Raw genomic sequence first — 16971 nt, 5'->3', positions numbered from 1 at the left:
TTTGTGAATGACTTGGGAAATGTGTCCACATTGACAGGCGCTATCTAAACGTCAGGGGCCGTCCTGTCCAGATTTTCCTCCGATTCTTGCAAGTTTTGCCGAAAAGAAGCTTGACTTACATTGATGGGCGCTCTTCAATAACAACAACTTAGGAGGTAACACATTTTCTTTTGGACAAATTCCTCTCACTATCTGAGGTAACAATCCGGGCTGACTAAATAATGGAGAGGAAAGCTCGAGCGAGCATTTGGGCGCTTGGTGATGACGCTTTGTTCATGCGGTGGTCGCGCGCGAGCACCCGGGCGTTTGGTGATGATGCTTTCTTCATGTGGTGGTTGCGCGCAAGCATCCGGGCGCTTGGTGATGACGTTTTCTTCATGTGGTGGTCTCGCGGCCTCATTTCCATTCGCTTTTCCCCTTCCTAGAATCGGCGATTATGGCGGTCTCTGCTCCACAGAAGCGCTTTTACCGACAGCGAGCTCACTCCAACCCCATGGCGGATCATGTTTTTGACTAGTGAGTATGGAGGAGGGTCTGGGTGGGAGGACTCGTCTTCCCCACTTTTAAAATTGTCCCTCGCCCTTGGGAGGAAACTATTAATTAAAACGCCCAATTTATTATTGTAGTAAATGGAAAGTTTATTTTAAACGCTATTTTTTTTACTCGCTAAATATCCCTGTGATTAATTTGGCAGATGTGCACTCCTGTGACAGATTGCCTGGTTCACACACTGGGGTGCTGGAAATGAGATGGGGTTGGAGTCACTGACTCGACTCTAATGTTGGAGTTGCCCTCTCTGACTAAACTAACGACTCGTACAGACTTCACTGCAACGTTGGCTTCGAGGCAACGTGGGTCACACTTTTCTTGCGGTTCTGTAATGTCACTGTCATACTGAGCTCACACTGTGCTTACTGATTGAGAATGATACCTGGAGCAGACCAGTATTGTCTTCTGAGATGTCATGTGCTGCTTTGTGTGTCTACTTTCTCAATATTAAAAGGCTCAACAGTGAGTTTATAAAAATCCCACAAAATGCGTGGGTATGGTGGCAGCATGATAGTGCAGTGGGTTAGCCCTGCAGCCTCATAGCGCCGAGGTCCCAGGTTCGATCCAGGCTCTGGGTCACTGTCCGTGTGGAGTTTGCACATTCTCCCCGTGTCGGTGTAGGTTTTGCCCCCACAACCCAAAAGATTGTGGGTAATGAACCAGGCCAGGTGTTAGATCTGGAGGTAGGTGAGCACTTTGGAAACAGTGACCACAATTCGGTGACCTTTACGTTAGTGATGGAAAGGGATAAGTATACCCCGCAGGGCAAGAGTTATAGCTGGGGGAAGGGCAATTATGATGCCATTAGACATGACTTAGGATGTGTTGGTTGGAGAAGTAGGCTGCAAGGGTTGGGCACACTGGATATGTGGAGCTTGTTCAAGGAACAGCTATTGCATGTTCTTGATAAGTACGTACCAGTCAGGCAGGGAGGAAGGGGTCGAGCGAGGGAACCGTGGTTTACCAAAGAAGTGGAATCTCTTGTTAAGAGGAAGAAGGAGGCCTATGTGAAGATGAGGCGTGAAGTTTCAGTTGGGGCGCTTGATAGTTACAAGGAAGCGAGGAAGGATCTAAAGAGAGAGCTGAGACGAGCAAGGAGGGGGCATGAGAAGTCTTTGGCAGGTAGGATCAAGGAAAACCCAAAAGCTTTCTATAGGTATGTCAGGAATAAAAGAATGACTAGGGTAAGAGTAGGGCCAGTCAAGGACAGTGGTGGGAAGTTGTGTGTGGAGGCTGAGGAGATAAGCGAGATACTAAATGAATACTTTTCGTCAGTATTCACTCAAGAAAAAGATAATATTGTGGAGGAGAATGCTGAGACCCAGGCTATTAGAATAGATGGCATTGAGGTGCGTAGGGAAGAAGTGTTGGCAATTCTGGACAAGGTGAAAATAGATAAGTCCCCGGGGCCGGATGGGATTTATCCTAGGATTCTCTGGGAAGCCAGGGAAGAGATTGCTGAGCCTTTGGCTTTGATTTTTAGGTCATCATTGGCTACAGGAATAGTGCCAGAGGACTGGAGGATAGCAAATGTGGTCCCTTTGTTCAAGAAGGGGAGTAGAGATAACCCCGGTAACTATAGGCCGGTGAGCTTAACGTCTGTGGTGGGTAAGGTCTTGGAGAGGATTATAAAAGATACGATTTATAATCATCTAGATAGGAATAATATGATTAGGGATAGTCAGCATGGTTTTGTGAAGGGTAGGTCATGCCTCACAAACCTTATCGAGTTCTTTGAGAAGGTGACTGAACAGGTAGACGAGGGTAGAGCAGTTGATGTGGTGTATATGGATTTCAGTAAAGCGCTTGATAAGGTTCCCCACGGTCGGCTATTGCAGAAAATATGGAGGCTGGGGATTGAGGGTGATTTAGAGATGTGGATCAGAAATTGGCTAGTTGAAAGAAGACAGAGAGTGGTAGTTGATGGGAAATGTTCAGAATGGAGTTCAGTTACGAGTGGCGTACCACAAGGCTCTGTTCTGGGGCCGTTGCTGTTTGTAATTTTTATAAATGACCTAGAGGAGGGCGCAGAAGGATGGGTGAGTAAATTTGCAGACGACACTAAAGTCGGTGGAGTTGTAGACAGTGCGGAAGGATGTTGCAGGTTACAGAGGGACATAGATAAGCTGCAGAGCTGGGCTGAGAGGTGGCAAATGGAGTTTAATGTGGAGAAGTGTGAGGTGATTCACTTTGGAAAGAATAACAGGAATGCGGAATATTTGGCTAATGGTAAAATTCTTGGTAGTGTGGATGAGCAGAGGGATCTCGGTGTCCATGTACATAGATCCCTGAAAATTGCCACCCAGGTTGATAGGGTTGTGAAGAAGGCCTATGGTGTGTTGGCCTTTATTGGTAGAGGGATTGAGTTCCGGAGCCATGAGGTCATGTTGCAGTTGTACAAAACTCTAGTACGGCCGCATTTGGAGTATTGCGTACAGTTCTGGTCGCCTCATTATAGGAAGGACGTGGAAGCCTTGGAACGGGTGCAGAGGAGATTTACCAGGATGTTGCCTGGTATGGAGGGAAAATCTTATGAGGAAAGGCTGATGGACTTGAGGTTGTTTTCGTTAGAGAGAAGAAGGTTAAGAGGTGACTTAATAGAGGCATACAAAATGATCAGAGGGTTAGATAGGGTGGACAGCGAGAGCCTTCTCCCACGGATGGAGGTGGCTAGCACGAGGGGATATAGCCTTAAATTGAGGGGTAATAGATATAGGACAGAGGTCAGAGGTGGGTTTTTTACGCAAAGAGTGGTGAGGCCGTGGAATGCCCTACCTGCAATAGTAGTGAACTCGCCAACATTGAGGGCATTAAAACATTTATTGGATAAGCATATGGATGATAAGGGCATAGTGTAGGTTAGATGGCCTTTAGTTTTTTTTCCATGTCGGTGCAACATCGAGGGCCGAAGGGCCTGTACTGCGCTGTATCGTTCTATGTTCTATGTGCAGGGTAGGTGGATTGGCCACGCTAAATTGCCCCTTAATTGGAAAAAAATTAATTGGGTACTTAAAAATTTTTTTGTTAAGATGCATGGGTCCATAAGTCCAAAGATGTGCAGGTTAGGTGGATTGGCCAGGCTAAATTGCCCGTAGTGTAAGGTTAATGGGGGGATTGTTGGGTTACGGGTTACGTGGGTTTAAGTAGGGTGATCATTGCTCGGCACAACATCGAGGGCTGAAGGGCCTGTTCTGTGCTGTACTGTTCTATGTTCTATGTTCTATGGGTATGAGTGGCATTAGGAGCTGGTTTAGCACAGTGGGCTAAACAGCTGGCTTGTAATGCACAACCAGGCCAGCAGCGCAGGTTCAATTCCCGTACCAGCCTCCCTAAACAGGTGCTGGAATGTGGTGACTAGGGGTTTTCCACAGTAACTTCATTGAAGCCTACTTGTGACAATAAGCGATGATTATTATTATTTTTATTTTTTTTTTAAATTTAGAATATCCAATTCATTTTTTCCAATTAAGGGGCAATTTAACGTGGCCAATCCACCTAACCTGCACATCTTTGGGTTGTGGGGGTGAAACCCACGCAGACACAGGGAGAACGTGCAAACTCCTCACAGACAGTGACCCAGGGCCGGGATTCGAACCCGGGTCCTCAGCGCCGTAGGCAGCAATGCTAATCACTGTGCCACCGTGCTGCCCCGATGATGATTATTATAACATTTATGGTCCAAGACTGTCTCCGTTTTAAAATTCTCATTCCTGTTTTAAAACCGCCCTCCAGCCTTATAACCCTTAGAGATTTCTGGGTTCCTCCATACCAGAAGTCTGATCCCAGCTCCCCATATTACATCAGAATAGAAGTGGACTACTTAGCCCCTTGTATCTGTTTTACCATACAGTTAGATTATGTATGATCTGTACCACAATTCCATTAACTGCCTTTGATCTGTATCTCTTGATACCCTTACCTGATACAAATGTGTCAATCTCAGAGTTGAAAGCTCCAATTGACCTCCAGCACCCACAGCTGTTCTGGGACAAAAAGTGCTTCTTGATTTCACTCCTGAATGGTCTAAATTCAAGATTGTATCCCCTTGTTCTAGATTCCTCCCTCAGAATAAATCACTTCTCTTTATTATTCTTTTATCATTGTAAACACCTTGATTAAATCACTCCTCAAACTTCTAAACTCATTTGCTGCACCTCACCATCCAAATTTCCAGTTTCTATTGGGCATTTTCATTTTTTCTTGTTGGTAGTTAAAAGGTTAAAGATAACAATTCATTGTGATTGCCAACTTCTGCCTATTTTTCTGTAGCCCAGTAACGCCTGAAGAAATGGATTGGTCCCAGTACTACCCTGAATACTTCAAACCACGCTCAAATGACCATCATGATGACGAGAAAGATCTAATTGATGAAAAGAAATTGAAGTTTCAGGTGGAATTTGCAGATATAGGCTGTGGATATGGAGGTTTACTTGGTAAGAAAGATTTTGAGCAATCTGGGGTGCATGTAACCAACTTTCTAAATATTCCGCCGAGGTCCCAGGTTCGATCCTGGCTCTGGGTCACTGTCTGTGTGGAGTTTGCACATTCTTCCCGTGTCTGCGTGGGTTTCACCCCCACAACCCAAATATGTGCAGAGTAGGTGGATTGGCCATGCTAAATTGCCCCTTAATTGGAAAAAATGAATTGGGTACTGTAAATTTATTTTAAAAAACAACTTTCTAAATATTCTATGTTAGCATATTCTGATCTTTCAGATCGAGACTAATCTATTCAAACCAAAACCTCTGTTCATTCTGTAAGCATGACCCTGAGCTTCCTGCCGCTTGTCATTTCATTTCTCCACCTTGGACCCACTCATAACCTTTCTGACTTTGGCCTGCTACAGTATTTCAATGAATCACGTGTTCGAAGACCAGCATCATCATTTTTTTTTTATAATTCCAATTAAGGGGCAATTTAGCATGGCCAATCCAGCTACCCTGCACATTTTTTGGTTGTGGGGGTGAGACACACGCAGACACGGGGAGAATGTGCAAACTCCCCACAGATAATGACCTGGGGCCGGGATCAAACCAGGTCCTTGGCGCTGTGAGGCAGCAATGCTAACCACTGCGCCACCGTGCCGCCCACATTTCATCTTTCAACCTGAAACTCTGAAGCCTTCTTGACTCAACATTGAGTTCAACCACTTTAATTAATAACCTGTGCCTCCATCTTTGTTTCATGTGTTCATTTTATTTGTTGTTTCTTTCTTTATTCCTCCACATTGCATTCAGACAGCTGCTAAACAGCCATATTCACTTCATCTGGACATATCTTTTCTCTCTTTACTATCCCCATTACCACTACTTTTGGCATTTGTGCAATGAAATCTTTTGTGATTGAATCTCTCCCACTCTTCAGCCTATCACAAATCTTCCCTTTTGTTCTTCCTTCCCCATGCTCAAAACCAATTTCAATCTTTCCTCCGTTCTGATGAATTGTCATCAACCTGTAACCTTAACTCTGTTCCTCGCATAGATGCTGCCTGGTCAGTTTTATTTTTCATTTCAAACCAAAACATTGCTATTGGAATCCTAAGCTGCCCTTCAAGACACTGTTCCCTGTCTTTTCCCATTTGAAGAGCTTTGCGATACCTTTAGTTTGAAGATGCTGTGGTTGTGGTGATGGCTGTCACTGAATTTGATCACGAGGAAGCAAGATCCTTGAATTTGTTCATTAAAACAAACAATTCCTTAAAATGACACATTCAGGGCATTTTTAAAGCATATTTCCACCTCATTTTATAATTCAGGCTTTTAAAAGCTTTTTTGTGCAAATGTTATGCCCACTTAAGGTGAATGATTTCAATGCTGGTGAATGGAACACAGTGTCAACATAAAAAACCAGTCTAATGTCCACAATGACTTCAATGCAGCGTAATTAAAGTATTTATCAAACTGTTCCACAACTGCTTTGGGCTGAATGACCATGAAATGAAATGAAAATCACTTATTGTCACAAGTAGGCTTCAAATGAAGTTACTGTGAAAAGCATCTAGTCGCCACATTCCGGCGCCTGTTCGGGGAGGCTGGTATGGGAATTGAACTGTGCTGCTGGCCTGCCTGGGTCTGCTTTCAAAGCCAGCAATTTAGCCCTGTGCTAAACCAGCCCCTTGATAAGAAGCAGGCCATTCAACCCATTAAGTCTGCTCTGCCATCCAATGAGATCATGACTGCTCTGATATGATAACCTTCCATTCCACTTTCCCACTGTATCCCCATAACCCTTGATTCCCTTACTTGTTAAAAATCTGTCTATCTCAGCCTTGAACATATTAATGACCCAGCCTCCACAGCTGTAAAGAATTCCACCAATTTACTATCCCTTGAGAGAAGAAATTCCTCCTCAGAAATGTCTTAAATAGGTTGCTCTGAGGATGTGCCTCTGGCCCTAGACTCTCACACAGCCTCTCAGCATCGACACTGTCAAGTCCCCTGGGAATCCTATTTGTATCAATACGGTCACCTCTCATTCTTCTAAACTCCAATGAGTATAAGCCCAACCTACTCAGCCTCTACTCGTAAGAAAATCCCTCCATACCCGGGATCAACCAAGTGAACCTTCTCTGGGCTGGCTCCAATGCCATTATATATCACTTGAGATAAGGGGACCAAAACTGCACAGTATTCCAGGTGTGGTCTAACCAGTGCCTTGTATAGTTTTACTCCATTCCTTTTGAAATAAAAGCTAACATTCCATTTGCCTTCCCTATGACCTGCTGAGCTTGCATAAATCACAGAAAGCCAGCATGCTGGAGAGCTCTCAAATCCCTCTGTGCTGCAGTTTTCTGCAATCTTTCTCTATTTATGTGCTGAAATTCTTGGGATGCACCAAGTTTTAAAAACATTCTAACACTCTTCATTCTTGCAGCCCTTTGACCAGTATTCTTGAGAAGGATGGACAACTAGAAGGCAAAACGAACAATGGAAATATACCATAGCCACTTGGGTGGATAAATGGGGGATCTGCCTCCAGTTCTGAAACTCCAATACAAATTTAGCACACTGGGCTAAATCGCTGGCTTTGAAAGCAGACCAAGGCAGGCCAGCAGCACGGTTCAATTCCCGTAACAGCCTCCCCGAACAGGCGCCGGAATGTGGCGACTAGGGGCTTTTCACAGTAACTTAATTGAAGCCTACACGTGACAATAAGTGATTTTCATTTCATATTTGATAAGTTTAATTTGGCATTGCCTCAAATGTTCCCACGGTCTTGCATTGAAACAACTGAATAATCATTGTATTATAATATGGAATAGTTGCTGCACCACTTCACTGGACCTTTTCAGAATCAGAATTTTGCACCTTCAGAGGTGGATTTGAGAATTGTCAAAATATTCTTGACCCCAAGGCACTTAATTATAGCATTGAATTCCTGCCACTAGATGGTGCTACTTTATGTGAACAAGAATTGCAGGATTTTTGTGTTACAATGCAGTGAGACACACGACTATGTCCACTAGATCCTTTGGCGATTAGAAATATTTTCTATACGCAAGGACCCCAAATAGTTTCTGCAATGTAATGACTTAACCTCATCCCATTCTCCTGCCTTCCCCCATAATCCCTGATCCCCTTATTAATTAAGAACCGATCTGTTTGATCCAAGGTCAACAACCACGCATAAGCAGTTGGTTAGAGCACAAAGAGGTTTATTATTACTTGCAGTCAAATCGCCACCATACCCTGGAGGGTCTCCTTCCCTGACCTGCACCCAGGTTGGGGTTTTTGTACTAGAGGAACTACCCCAGTTAAGGGGAAGTCCCGCCTCTTTACTGGAGAAGTTCATATTCTCCAAGGGCATGGGAAACCTGGTGGTTTCTATCCTGTAATCTCTGCTGGTGTTAGAACCTATCTATCTCTGTCTTAAAGACACTCAGTGATTTGGCCTCCACAGCCTTCTGCAGCAAAGAGTTCCACAGATTCACCACCCTCTGGCTGAAGAAATTCCTCCTCATCTCTGTTTTAAAGGATCGTCCCTTTAGTCTGAGATGGTGTCCTCTGGTTCTAGTTTTTCCTACAAGTGGAAACATCCTCTCCACGTCCACTCTATCCAGGCCTCGCAGTATCCTGTAAGTTTCAATAAGACCCCCCCCATCCTTCTAAACGCCATCGAGTACAGATCCAGAGTCCTCAACCGCTCCTCATATGACAAGCTCTTCATTCCAGGGATCATTCTTGTGAGCCTTCTCTGGACGGTAGCACAAGTGGATAGCACTGTGGCTTCACAGCTCCAGGGTCCCAGGTTCGATTCCCTGCTGGGTCACTGTCTATGTGGAGTCTACACGTTCTCCCCATGTCTGCGTGGGTTTTCTCCGGGTGCTCCGGTTTCCTCCCACTGTCCAAAAAACGTGCAGGTTAGGTGGATTGGCCGTGCTAAATTGCCCGTCGTAACCAAAAAGGTTAGGAAGGGTTATTACGTTACAGGGATCGGGTAGAAGTGAGGGTTTAAGTGGGTCGGTGCAGACTCAATGGGCTGAATGACCTCGTTCTGCACTGTATGTTCTCTGGACTCTTTCCAAGCCAGCACATCCTTCCTTAGAGCATGTTGGAAACATGCGTACTTTGAGCTGTGCTATCTGATACTTCTGCCATAACATTGTATGCTATAAAGAAAGATACTTCCAGACCGATCAGGGTACTCCGCTTATTTTTTTAAACGTCTCCATGCTGGTCACCTGCCAATTAACAAAACAAAATATTTTTAGTTTTAAAGTTACAACATTGGGACAATATGTTTTATTTAAAGAGAACAATAATGTCCCATATAATGGAAGATTCAGCTGGGCTTTCAATTGAACACTCTGCTTTATAAATTTAGAGTACCCAATTCATTTTTTCCAATTAAGGGGCAATTTAGCATGGTCAATCAACTTAACCAGCACATCTTTGGTTTGTGGGGATGAGACCCATGCAAACACGGGGAGAATGTGCAAACTCCACACGGACCCAGAGCCTGGATCGAACTTGGGACCTCGGCGCCGTGAGGCAACAGGGCTAACTCACTGCGCCACCGTGCTGCTCTACACTCTGCTTCATCAAAAACATAGCAAATAATTGCTGACATCGGACATGTAGCAAAGAGCATGCTGTTTTAATGCTGGACACTAGTATTCACTTGCACTGCAACTCCTACCTATGGTTTCTCATTTCTTTCTCCCTGACCAGCAAGTGTCTCTGCATTCATGATTGTCGCTCAGTTTAGTCAGGTCTTCTACAATACATTCAAATCAGTGTTTTGGTGCCTCTTTAAGCCAATTAGCCTTAATGTAACATGGGTTTGAAGTTACTTTGCACCATACAATCAGTATGACAGTACTGAATCCTACTTGGTTGAATTTAATTCAGATTAAATCAAATCTCTATTATTCCCCGAAATAAGCACTAAAACTTCAAAAGCTGCACACTGCAGCCTCCACTAATGGGGCTTATTCTTTTTTTTTTTAGTTGAGTTATCTGCTCTCTTTCCGAATTCATTGATTCTGGGTCTAGAAATCCGAGTGAAGGTATCCGACTATGTCATAGATCGCATCAAGTCCCTAAGAGCTTCCAACCCTGGAAAGTATCAGAACATCGCTTGCATCAGAAGCAATGCCATGAAGTATTTACCAAACTTCTTCACAAAAGGGCAGGTACAGTGGCTGGTTTATTCGATAACTGTCATCCCAACGTACTAGAATGTTTGTGCTTGAAAACTTAAGAATCTTTGTTTAATCGTTATTGTTTAATATCCCAGAATCTTTAGCACTTTCTTTAAAAGTTGATAACATAGGGTGGCACAGTGGTTAGCACTGGGACTGCGGCGCTGAGGACCCAGGTTCAAATCCCGGCCCTGGGTCACTGTCCGTGTAGAGTTTGCACATTCTCCCCGTGTTTGCGTGGGTTTCACCCCCACAACCCAAAGATGTGCAGGTTAGGTGGATTGGCCACACTAAATTGCCCCTCAGTTGGAAAAAATTAAATAATTGGGTACTCTAAGTTTTTTTTAAAAGTTTATAATGTTTATTTTTCCTACTTTTTTTCTGTTTACAGCTGAGCAAGATGTTCTTTCTCTTTCCGGATCCACATTTTAAAAAGACAAAACACAAATGGAGAATTATTAGCTCCACGTTGCTGGCTGAATATGCTTATGTACTCCGTGTAGGGGTAAGATCCTTTTCTTTCCATATACTGTCTGAAGACCGACAAGCACCTGATAACAGGGGCTTCAGTTTCTTCTAGAAGATGGGGAGATGATAGTGTGGTGATAAGGTTGCTGGGCTAGTAATCTTTGGGCTCAGGCTAATGCCCTGGGAACATGGATTCAATTCAAACCATGGCAGCTGGTGGAATTTCAGTTCACCTAATAAAATCTAGAATTGAATGCTAGTCTCAGTAATGGTGACCATGAAACTGTCATTGGTTGTTGTAAAAACCCATCTGGTTTATTCGTGTCCTTTTTAGGGGTATCTAGACAGTGCTGTTTATGCACAGAACGAGACTCGCGCTTAGTTTTATGAAGTAATGGTGCTTTTTTGGTAATAAGGGCCAGTTTCCGATGTTTTAACTATAAATTTGCATTTGTTCTCCTCAGGGCTTGGTCTATACTATTACTGATGTGCAGGAAGTACATGAGTGGATGGTCAAACACTTCACAGAACACCCATTGTTTGAACATGCTCAACTAGAGGAACTGGTGAGAATTATACTTGCATATACATAGGCGTTACAACACAAACTTGAATTGTCCAACAGCGGCTATACTTCAAAAGTACTTCATTGGCTGTAAAGCACTTTGAGACATCTGGTGGCTGTGAAAAGTGCTGTATAAATGTAAGTCATGTAGCATATAATGCATTCAAAATTCTTCGTGCATCAGCTGTTTTGTTAGCATTCTCCTCTTTTCATACTAATTTTTCTAGGCGACAATTCCACGGGCATTGGTGGTCCTTTGATGTCTCTTCAAACTTGCTATTCTTCACGTTTTGAACTGAACAGTGACTTTCTGCAGTCTCTCTAACTTTGCTAGCCCCTGATCCCATCCGTGAATGATCACAAGTGTCTGAAAATCCAGTTGTTTTATATTCCCCACCCTAGCCCAGGGACACTGAGCTCAGTGGGCAAGATATCAGTTGGCATCCAATGCCCATGGGATCCTATCCCAGCAAAGGAATCAACAGATTTGGCCGAGGAGAAAATTGGCATGAAAAGGTATCTTGTGCCAACTTGGAAAGAGTGAAATTACTCCTGGAATGCAGATTCCTTCTGAGTCCGAGAAACTCAATACCGTAATGCCAAATTAATCTTTTGGTTTCAGTTTGAAGTCACTGATTTCTGTGCTCATTGACTCTGCCTTATCTCAGGGTTTTGAGGCTTTCCTCAGAACCCCTTCCAATGAAATTATACCTTTTATTTGTTGCAAGATAGTTTGTTATTTTGTGATCCTTTACTCTTTGGACAATAGTTTTTTTTCCCCCACAGGGAGGGAAGATTAGAGTTGTCCCTGCTGTTAATGCGCCTTCCAGTTTGCCATTCAGAATAGGTCGGTGAGGTGGTTGCCCATTCCTTCTTGGTCATGGGTGGCGTGGGAGGCTTCTTTTCAAAGAAATAGAGGATGCCTTTCTGATGCCTATTTTATTTAATTAAACCAGAAGGATGACATCATCGTTGACCGTCTTGGTGTCTGCACAGAAGAAGGTAAAAAAGTATTAAGGAATGGAGGACAGAATTTTACTGCAGTGTTCCGACGAGTTGAGGATAAAACACAGAGGTTGAAAATCAAAGAGGAAAAGTCCTGAGACGAATACTCCTTGATTTGACTTGACAGAAGCAAGTGACTATTGGAAGGTTCTTGGCTCAGTTGGAACACACTGGACTTGCTCTTTTGTGGCTGCAGCAACTTCATTGACGCTAGATTGCCACACATCTTTAAAAAATAGATATAAATAAACTGAAAGTAACATCAACTGCAGCCTTCAAATACATGGCGAGTGTTGACAAGTATCCATTCTTGCTTGGCGGGTAGGTATTTTGGCTAATCAACAATATAACTCCAGGTTTGAAAATTTGTTTGCTAGTGGCAATTTACAGATGTTTATTTTTAAGATGAAATTAGGAATATAACATTGTAAACTATTAGTGCAGAAAATTCCATTGAACAAATTTGTGTTTCACAAGTCTTTACTGATTGCTGTTTATTCTTGCTGTAATTGAGAATTGTCCCTTTTGAGACATATACTTATAACCCACAGCTTATTAAACTGCAACCAACATTGCAATAGTGACAGCACTTCGAAGGACATCATTTGGCTGTGGGGTTTCCTGAAGCTGTGAAAGGTACTTCAGAGATGCGAGTCTACCTGCCTGTCTTTATACCAAAGAGGATTTATCGAGCAGGGTCAATGCTATCTTACTAATCAAAGTAACTTGTTTTGGTTACATAATGCTTTGTGTTTCATCTTCCCTCAGTTGGTGACACTCAATTTGCACTTCAGAGATTTGAGCTCCTAATCTAGGCTGACACTCCAATGCTACACTGTCAGAGGTTCCCTCTTGCAGATGAAATGGTGTCTTTGTTTAAATGAATATCTTCCTTTCAGAGAATTCTCTGTGTTCTGGTCCCTCAACAATGGCCACCAAAAATAGATGACCAGATCATTCATTTCTTTGTTTTTAGGGTCTTATTGTGAATAACGTGACTGCTACAAATCCATATATAACTGCATTTCAAAAGTAATTATTTGAATCTAGCACTTTCTGCCATCCTGCTAATATAGTGAGGCAAAATAAATTCAACCGTGTTCATTGGTGATTTTTTCCTTTTTCGTTTTGTTTAGCACCGTGGGCTAAATAGCTGGCCTGTAATGCAGAACAAGGCCAGCAGAGCGGGTTTATTTCCTGTACAAGCCTCCCCGAACAAGTGCCAGAATGTGGCAACTAGGGGCTTTTCACAGTAACTTCATTGAAGCCTGCTTGTGACAATCGATTATTATCATTATTGTTATTATTGTTCCAGAGCCAAGAATAAAATTGGCTGGTTGACTGTGGTCACTTGGGGCAACTACTCACTAAATTAAAATTACCCTGGTTTCATATCTGACTGATTAAAACCTTGGATCTTAATCCAAGTTGTAATGAAAAGCGACTATTTTGATCCTTTACTTTTGAATGGTTATATGTTCATTATTCCTATCTAACTATCTTATGAGAACAGTTTTATTAAAAATGGTAGGCTGCTGGAACTGACATGTAGCATTCTGAAACGCATTTCCATTCCCCAACTACTTTTAATTTCCCTATTTCCATTCGTAATAAAATACTTTTAAAAAATTGGCAAAATCCACATTCCTGTGGATTTGCTATTAATTGGAACGTTATCCAATATTACCAGGTTTTTAGTTTTCAGGGTGTCAATAGGTACTGATACCAGACTTGTACATTGCTGACAATGGGTAATGGAGGTGTCCCAAAACAGGTCCCAGGTTCAATAACCACTACCAACTTGATCAAAAGGTTTACAATCCCACATTGTTTCGAGTAGACTTTGATATTGGATTGAACTGGATCACGTGCTTTGACGCTGATTACAGACGATGTGTACCATTCTGTCTTAGACTCAGAATCTTTGGCCGTTTGCATCAAAGCTGCTGTATCTTCAGGGAGAAGGTCAGTAGTTACAGTACATGGCTTGTAAAAGAAGGGCAATAATTAACTGAAAGGGTCACCATGTGAGTTTGAGCTGTAAAGAGCCAAATATATAAGCGTTTAAGACTTTTGACCCAGAATATGTTGGAATGGATCAGATATGTTTTCTCTGGGTAGGATGAGTTTTGCAGGCTCGTCATATACTTTCCTACAAATGATAGAGTGCATTTAAAAATTAATCTCTGGAATCTTTCCTGGTTTAGCCCCATTTTTGTTCATTCCTATCTATATAGAGTTGGGAAGCTACTGCCACTTTACATTTTGTAAACCTGCCCTTATTGTGTCCATTCAATTTTTTTAAAACGGCAGATTTATGTTCATCAGAGTTCAGTGTGTATTCTGTAAATGTGATTCAGAAAATATAATTGCTTTTGGTGTAATAAAATTATGCCTTGTGTATGGAGCCATTGAGAAACATGCTTGTGTTTACTGGGTATTGCAGTGGATGTTTTTACAACCACGTTTCTAGACTCGTAAGGGGACACTCGAGCTGAAGTAACCTCCATATATTTCAATGTTGTGCATTTGCAACCTGCTCTTAAAACTGTGAATATGTGTTGAACCTTTCTATAATAGATTACAACTGGTGGCCTGTCCCGAAATGAAGATGTACTAATGCACAATCTTAAAATGCTGTGTCCTTCTTAAGAACAAAGAAAATTACAGCACACGAACAAGCCCTTCGGCCCTCCAAGTCTGCAGCGATCATGCTGCCCGTTTGTACTAAACCCCCCCCATACCTTTCTGGGGACCAAAAGAACAAAGAAAATTACAGCACAGGAAATCTGGAGACTGAAACTGACAGCATATTCTTATTTTTATTATTATTCCATTGCACAGTTCTATAAGACTATAAGGGACCAAACAGCAATTTAAGGTGCTTCACAGGAGCATCGTGAGACTGATATTTGACATGAGCCACATAAAGAGATAGTAGGACAGGAAGAGGTAAGTTTTAAGGGGGAGAGACTTGGGGAGGGAATTTCAGAGCTTAGGGCCCAGGTATGGCCACCACTAGTGGAACAAAGAAAATCGGGGATGGACAGAATTGGAGGAGCACAGAATTCTCTGGGTTTTGGGGCTGGAATCCAGAGTATTTGGAAATATTTCCATAGGTCAGTGAAATTGTAAAAGATGAACCTTTTTTTTTGAATATGCTAAAATCCCCAATGGTTTGACCTATTTGGTCACCAAGATTTCGAGTGCAAGATTGGCATCTATTGATTTTGATGGGTTATGTACACACATGAAGCAAACACCGGATGGAAAGCTTTGCCCTGGCTCTCTGGTCAGGTCAGAACAATTAAACTTGTCGAGATATGAAAAAAGTACAAAATAAAATGAGGGCGCTGGGTCATTTGGCTTGATCTGTATACCTATTTCGAATGACGGAATGACTAAACCGGTACAAGGATACACTCATGACCTTTAACATACACTCTGCAAAAGATCATGTTACTTGTTTGTATTTGGGGCAAATAACTGGGGTAGGGAACCAGTTTTAAAAATCGCACCGAGCCTGCCATTCTGATTGACAAAACTCATTCCAACGTCTTGTCGTTAATATTAGTGATGCAGCACGATAGCACAAGTGGATAGCATGTGGCTTCACAGCGCCAGGGTCCCGGGTTCGATTCCCGCTGGGTCGCTGTCTGGGCGGAGTCTGCACATTCTCCCCGTGTCTGTGTGGGTTTCCTCCGGGTGCTCCGGTTTCCTCCCACAGTCCAAAGATGTGCAGGCTAGGTGGATTGGCCATGATAATTTTCCCTTAGTGACCAAAAAGGATAGGAGGGGTTATTGGGTTACGGGGATAGGGTGGAAGTGAGGGCTTAAGTGGGTCGGTGCAGACTCGATGGGCCAAATGGCCTCCTGCACTGTATGTTTTATGTCCAAAAGGGGAAAGCAATCGATGGTCATCTGGGACTATGGCGACTTCATACATCATAATTACACATTTTTATTTTTTTTATTTTTATTTTTATTTTTTTTTTTTTTTTCATAATTACACATTTACCCAACAAAGGAATATTGTGCCACAAACTAATGTTCGGGAAAGCTGTGGGTAATACGTGTTATGTGAAATAGATTTCAAACATGTCAGTGCTGAGACTGTATCTTCAGTCAATTCTTTCAAAGAACGTTTTTTAAAAATGGATCTTCAATATTGGAGTTGTGGGAAGTAACATAAGCCTAGAAATGCAGCTGTGCTTCAGTAGGTAATACATTCATCTGGGTCAAAAGGTGCCATGCCAGAGATTTGAGCACAAAATCCAAGCTGGCACTCCAGTGGAGTACTGGGAGAGCACCGCACTGTTGGCAGTGCCATCTTGCAGATGAGACATAGCCGAGGCCCTGCCTGCCCTTTCAGATGGATGTAAACATCCCGTGACACTTATTCTTGGAGTCATGGCCAATATTTATCCATCAACCAACATCACTAAAAGCAGATTAGCTCCTCAATCCTGCTCCACCATTGAATTAAATAGTGGCTGAATTGCACCTCAACTCCATTTTCCTGCCTTTGCTTCATACATGCCATAACTTGGGGTTAAGCAGGTCATGGACATTTATGAGACTGGGGGATTGATATGAAATGAAATGAAAATGGCTTATTGTCACGAGTAGGCTTCAATGAAGTTACTGTGAAAAGCCCCTAGTCGCCACATTCCGGCGCCTGTCCGGGGAGGCTGGTACGGGAACCGAACCGTGCTGCTAGCCTGCTTGGTCTGCTTTAAAA

The 16971-nt window shown here is 42.8% G+C and overlaps 1 protein-coding gene across 4 annotated transcripts; it reads left to right on the top strand.

Annotated features, from left to right (window-relative positions):
- Positions 1-333: 333 nt before the first annotated feature.
- Positions 334-14647, top strand: mettl1 (methyltransferase like 1). 4 transcript variants are annotated; one of them, XR_005458975.1, is made up of 7 exons: positions 334-516; positions 4819-4982; positions 9999-10183; positions 10584-10697; positions 11125-11226; positions 12182-12551; positions 12782-14647. XR_005458975.1 is itself a non-coding variant. In XM_038786575.1 (6 exons), exons 1-6 carry the CDS (start codon positions 437-439, stop codon positions 12326-12328), a joined length of 792 nt encoding a protein of 263 aa, XP_038642503.1. In that variant the 5' UTR covers positions 334-436; the 3' UTR covers positions 12329-14646. The 4 variants fall into 4 exon arrangements, 2 of the variants coding, with proteins under 2 accessions (XP_038642503.1, XP_038642504.1); XR_005458976.1 differs by having other exon boundaries at positions 11125-11363; positions 12182-14646; XM_038786575.1 differs by having other exon boundaries at positions 12182-14646.
- Positions 14648-16971: the final 2324 nt, after the last annotated feature.

This window comes from Scyliorhinus canicula, chromosome 28 (genome assembly GCF_902713615.1).
Source record: "Scyliorhinus canicula chromosome 28, sScyCan1.1, whole genome shotgun sequence".
Taxonomy (NCBI): domain Eukaryota; kingdom Metazoa; phylum Chordata; class Chondrichthyes; order Carcharhiniformes; family Scyliorhinidae; genus Scyliorhinus; species Scyliorhinus canicula.
The sequence above is the reverse complement of the archived record's forward strand: the minus strand, read 5'-3'. Positions and strand labels throughout refer to the sequence as shown.

Bases quoted from the DNA above. Each gene is read 5' to 3' on its own strand.
- mettl1 (XM_038786575.1), top strand. From the start codon at position 437: ATGGCGGTCTCTGCTCCACAGAAGCGCTTTTACCGACAGCGAGCTCAC. The intron at 517-4,818 runs GTGAGTATGGAG...ATTTTTCTGTAG, and splicing joins GCGGATCATGTTTTTGACTA to CCCAGTAACGCCTGAAGAAA. The intron at 10,184-10,583 runs GTACAGTGGCTG...TTCTGTTTACAG, and splicing joins ACTTCTTCACAAAAGGGCAG to CTGAGCAAGATGTTCTTTCT.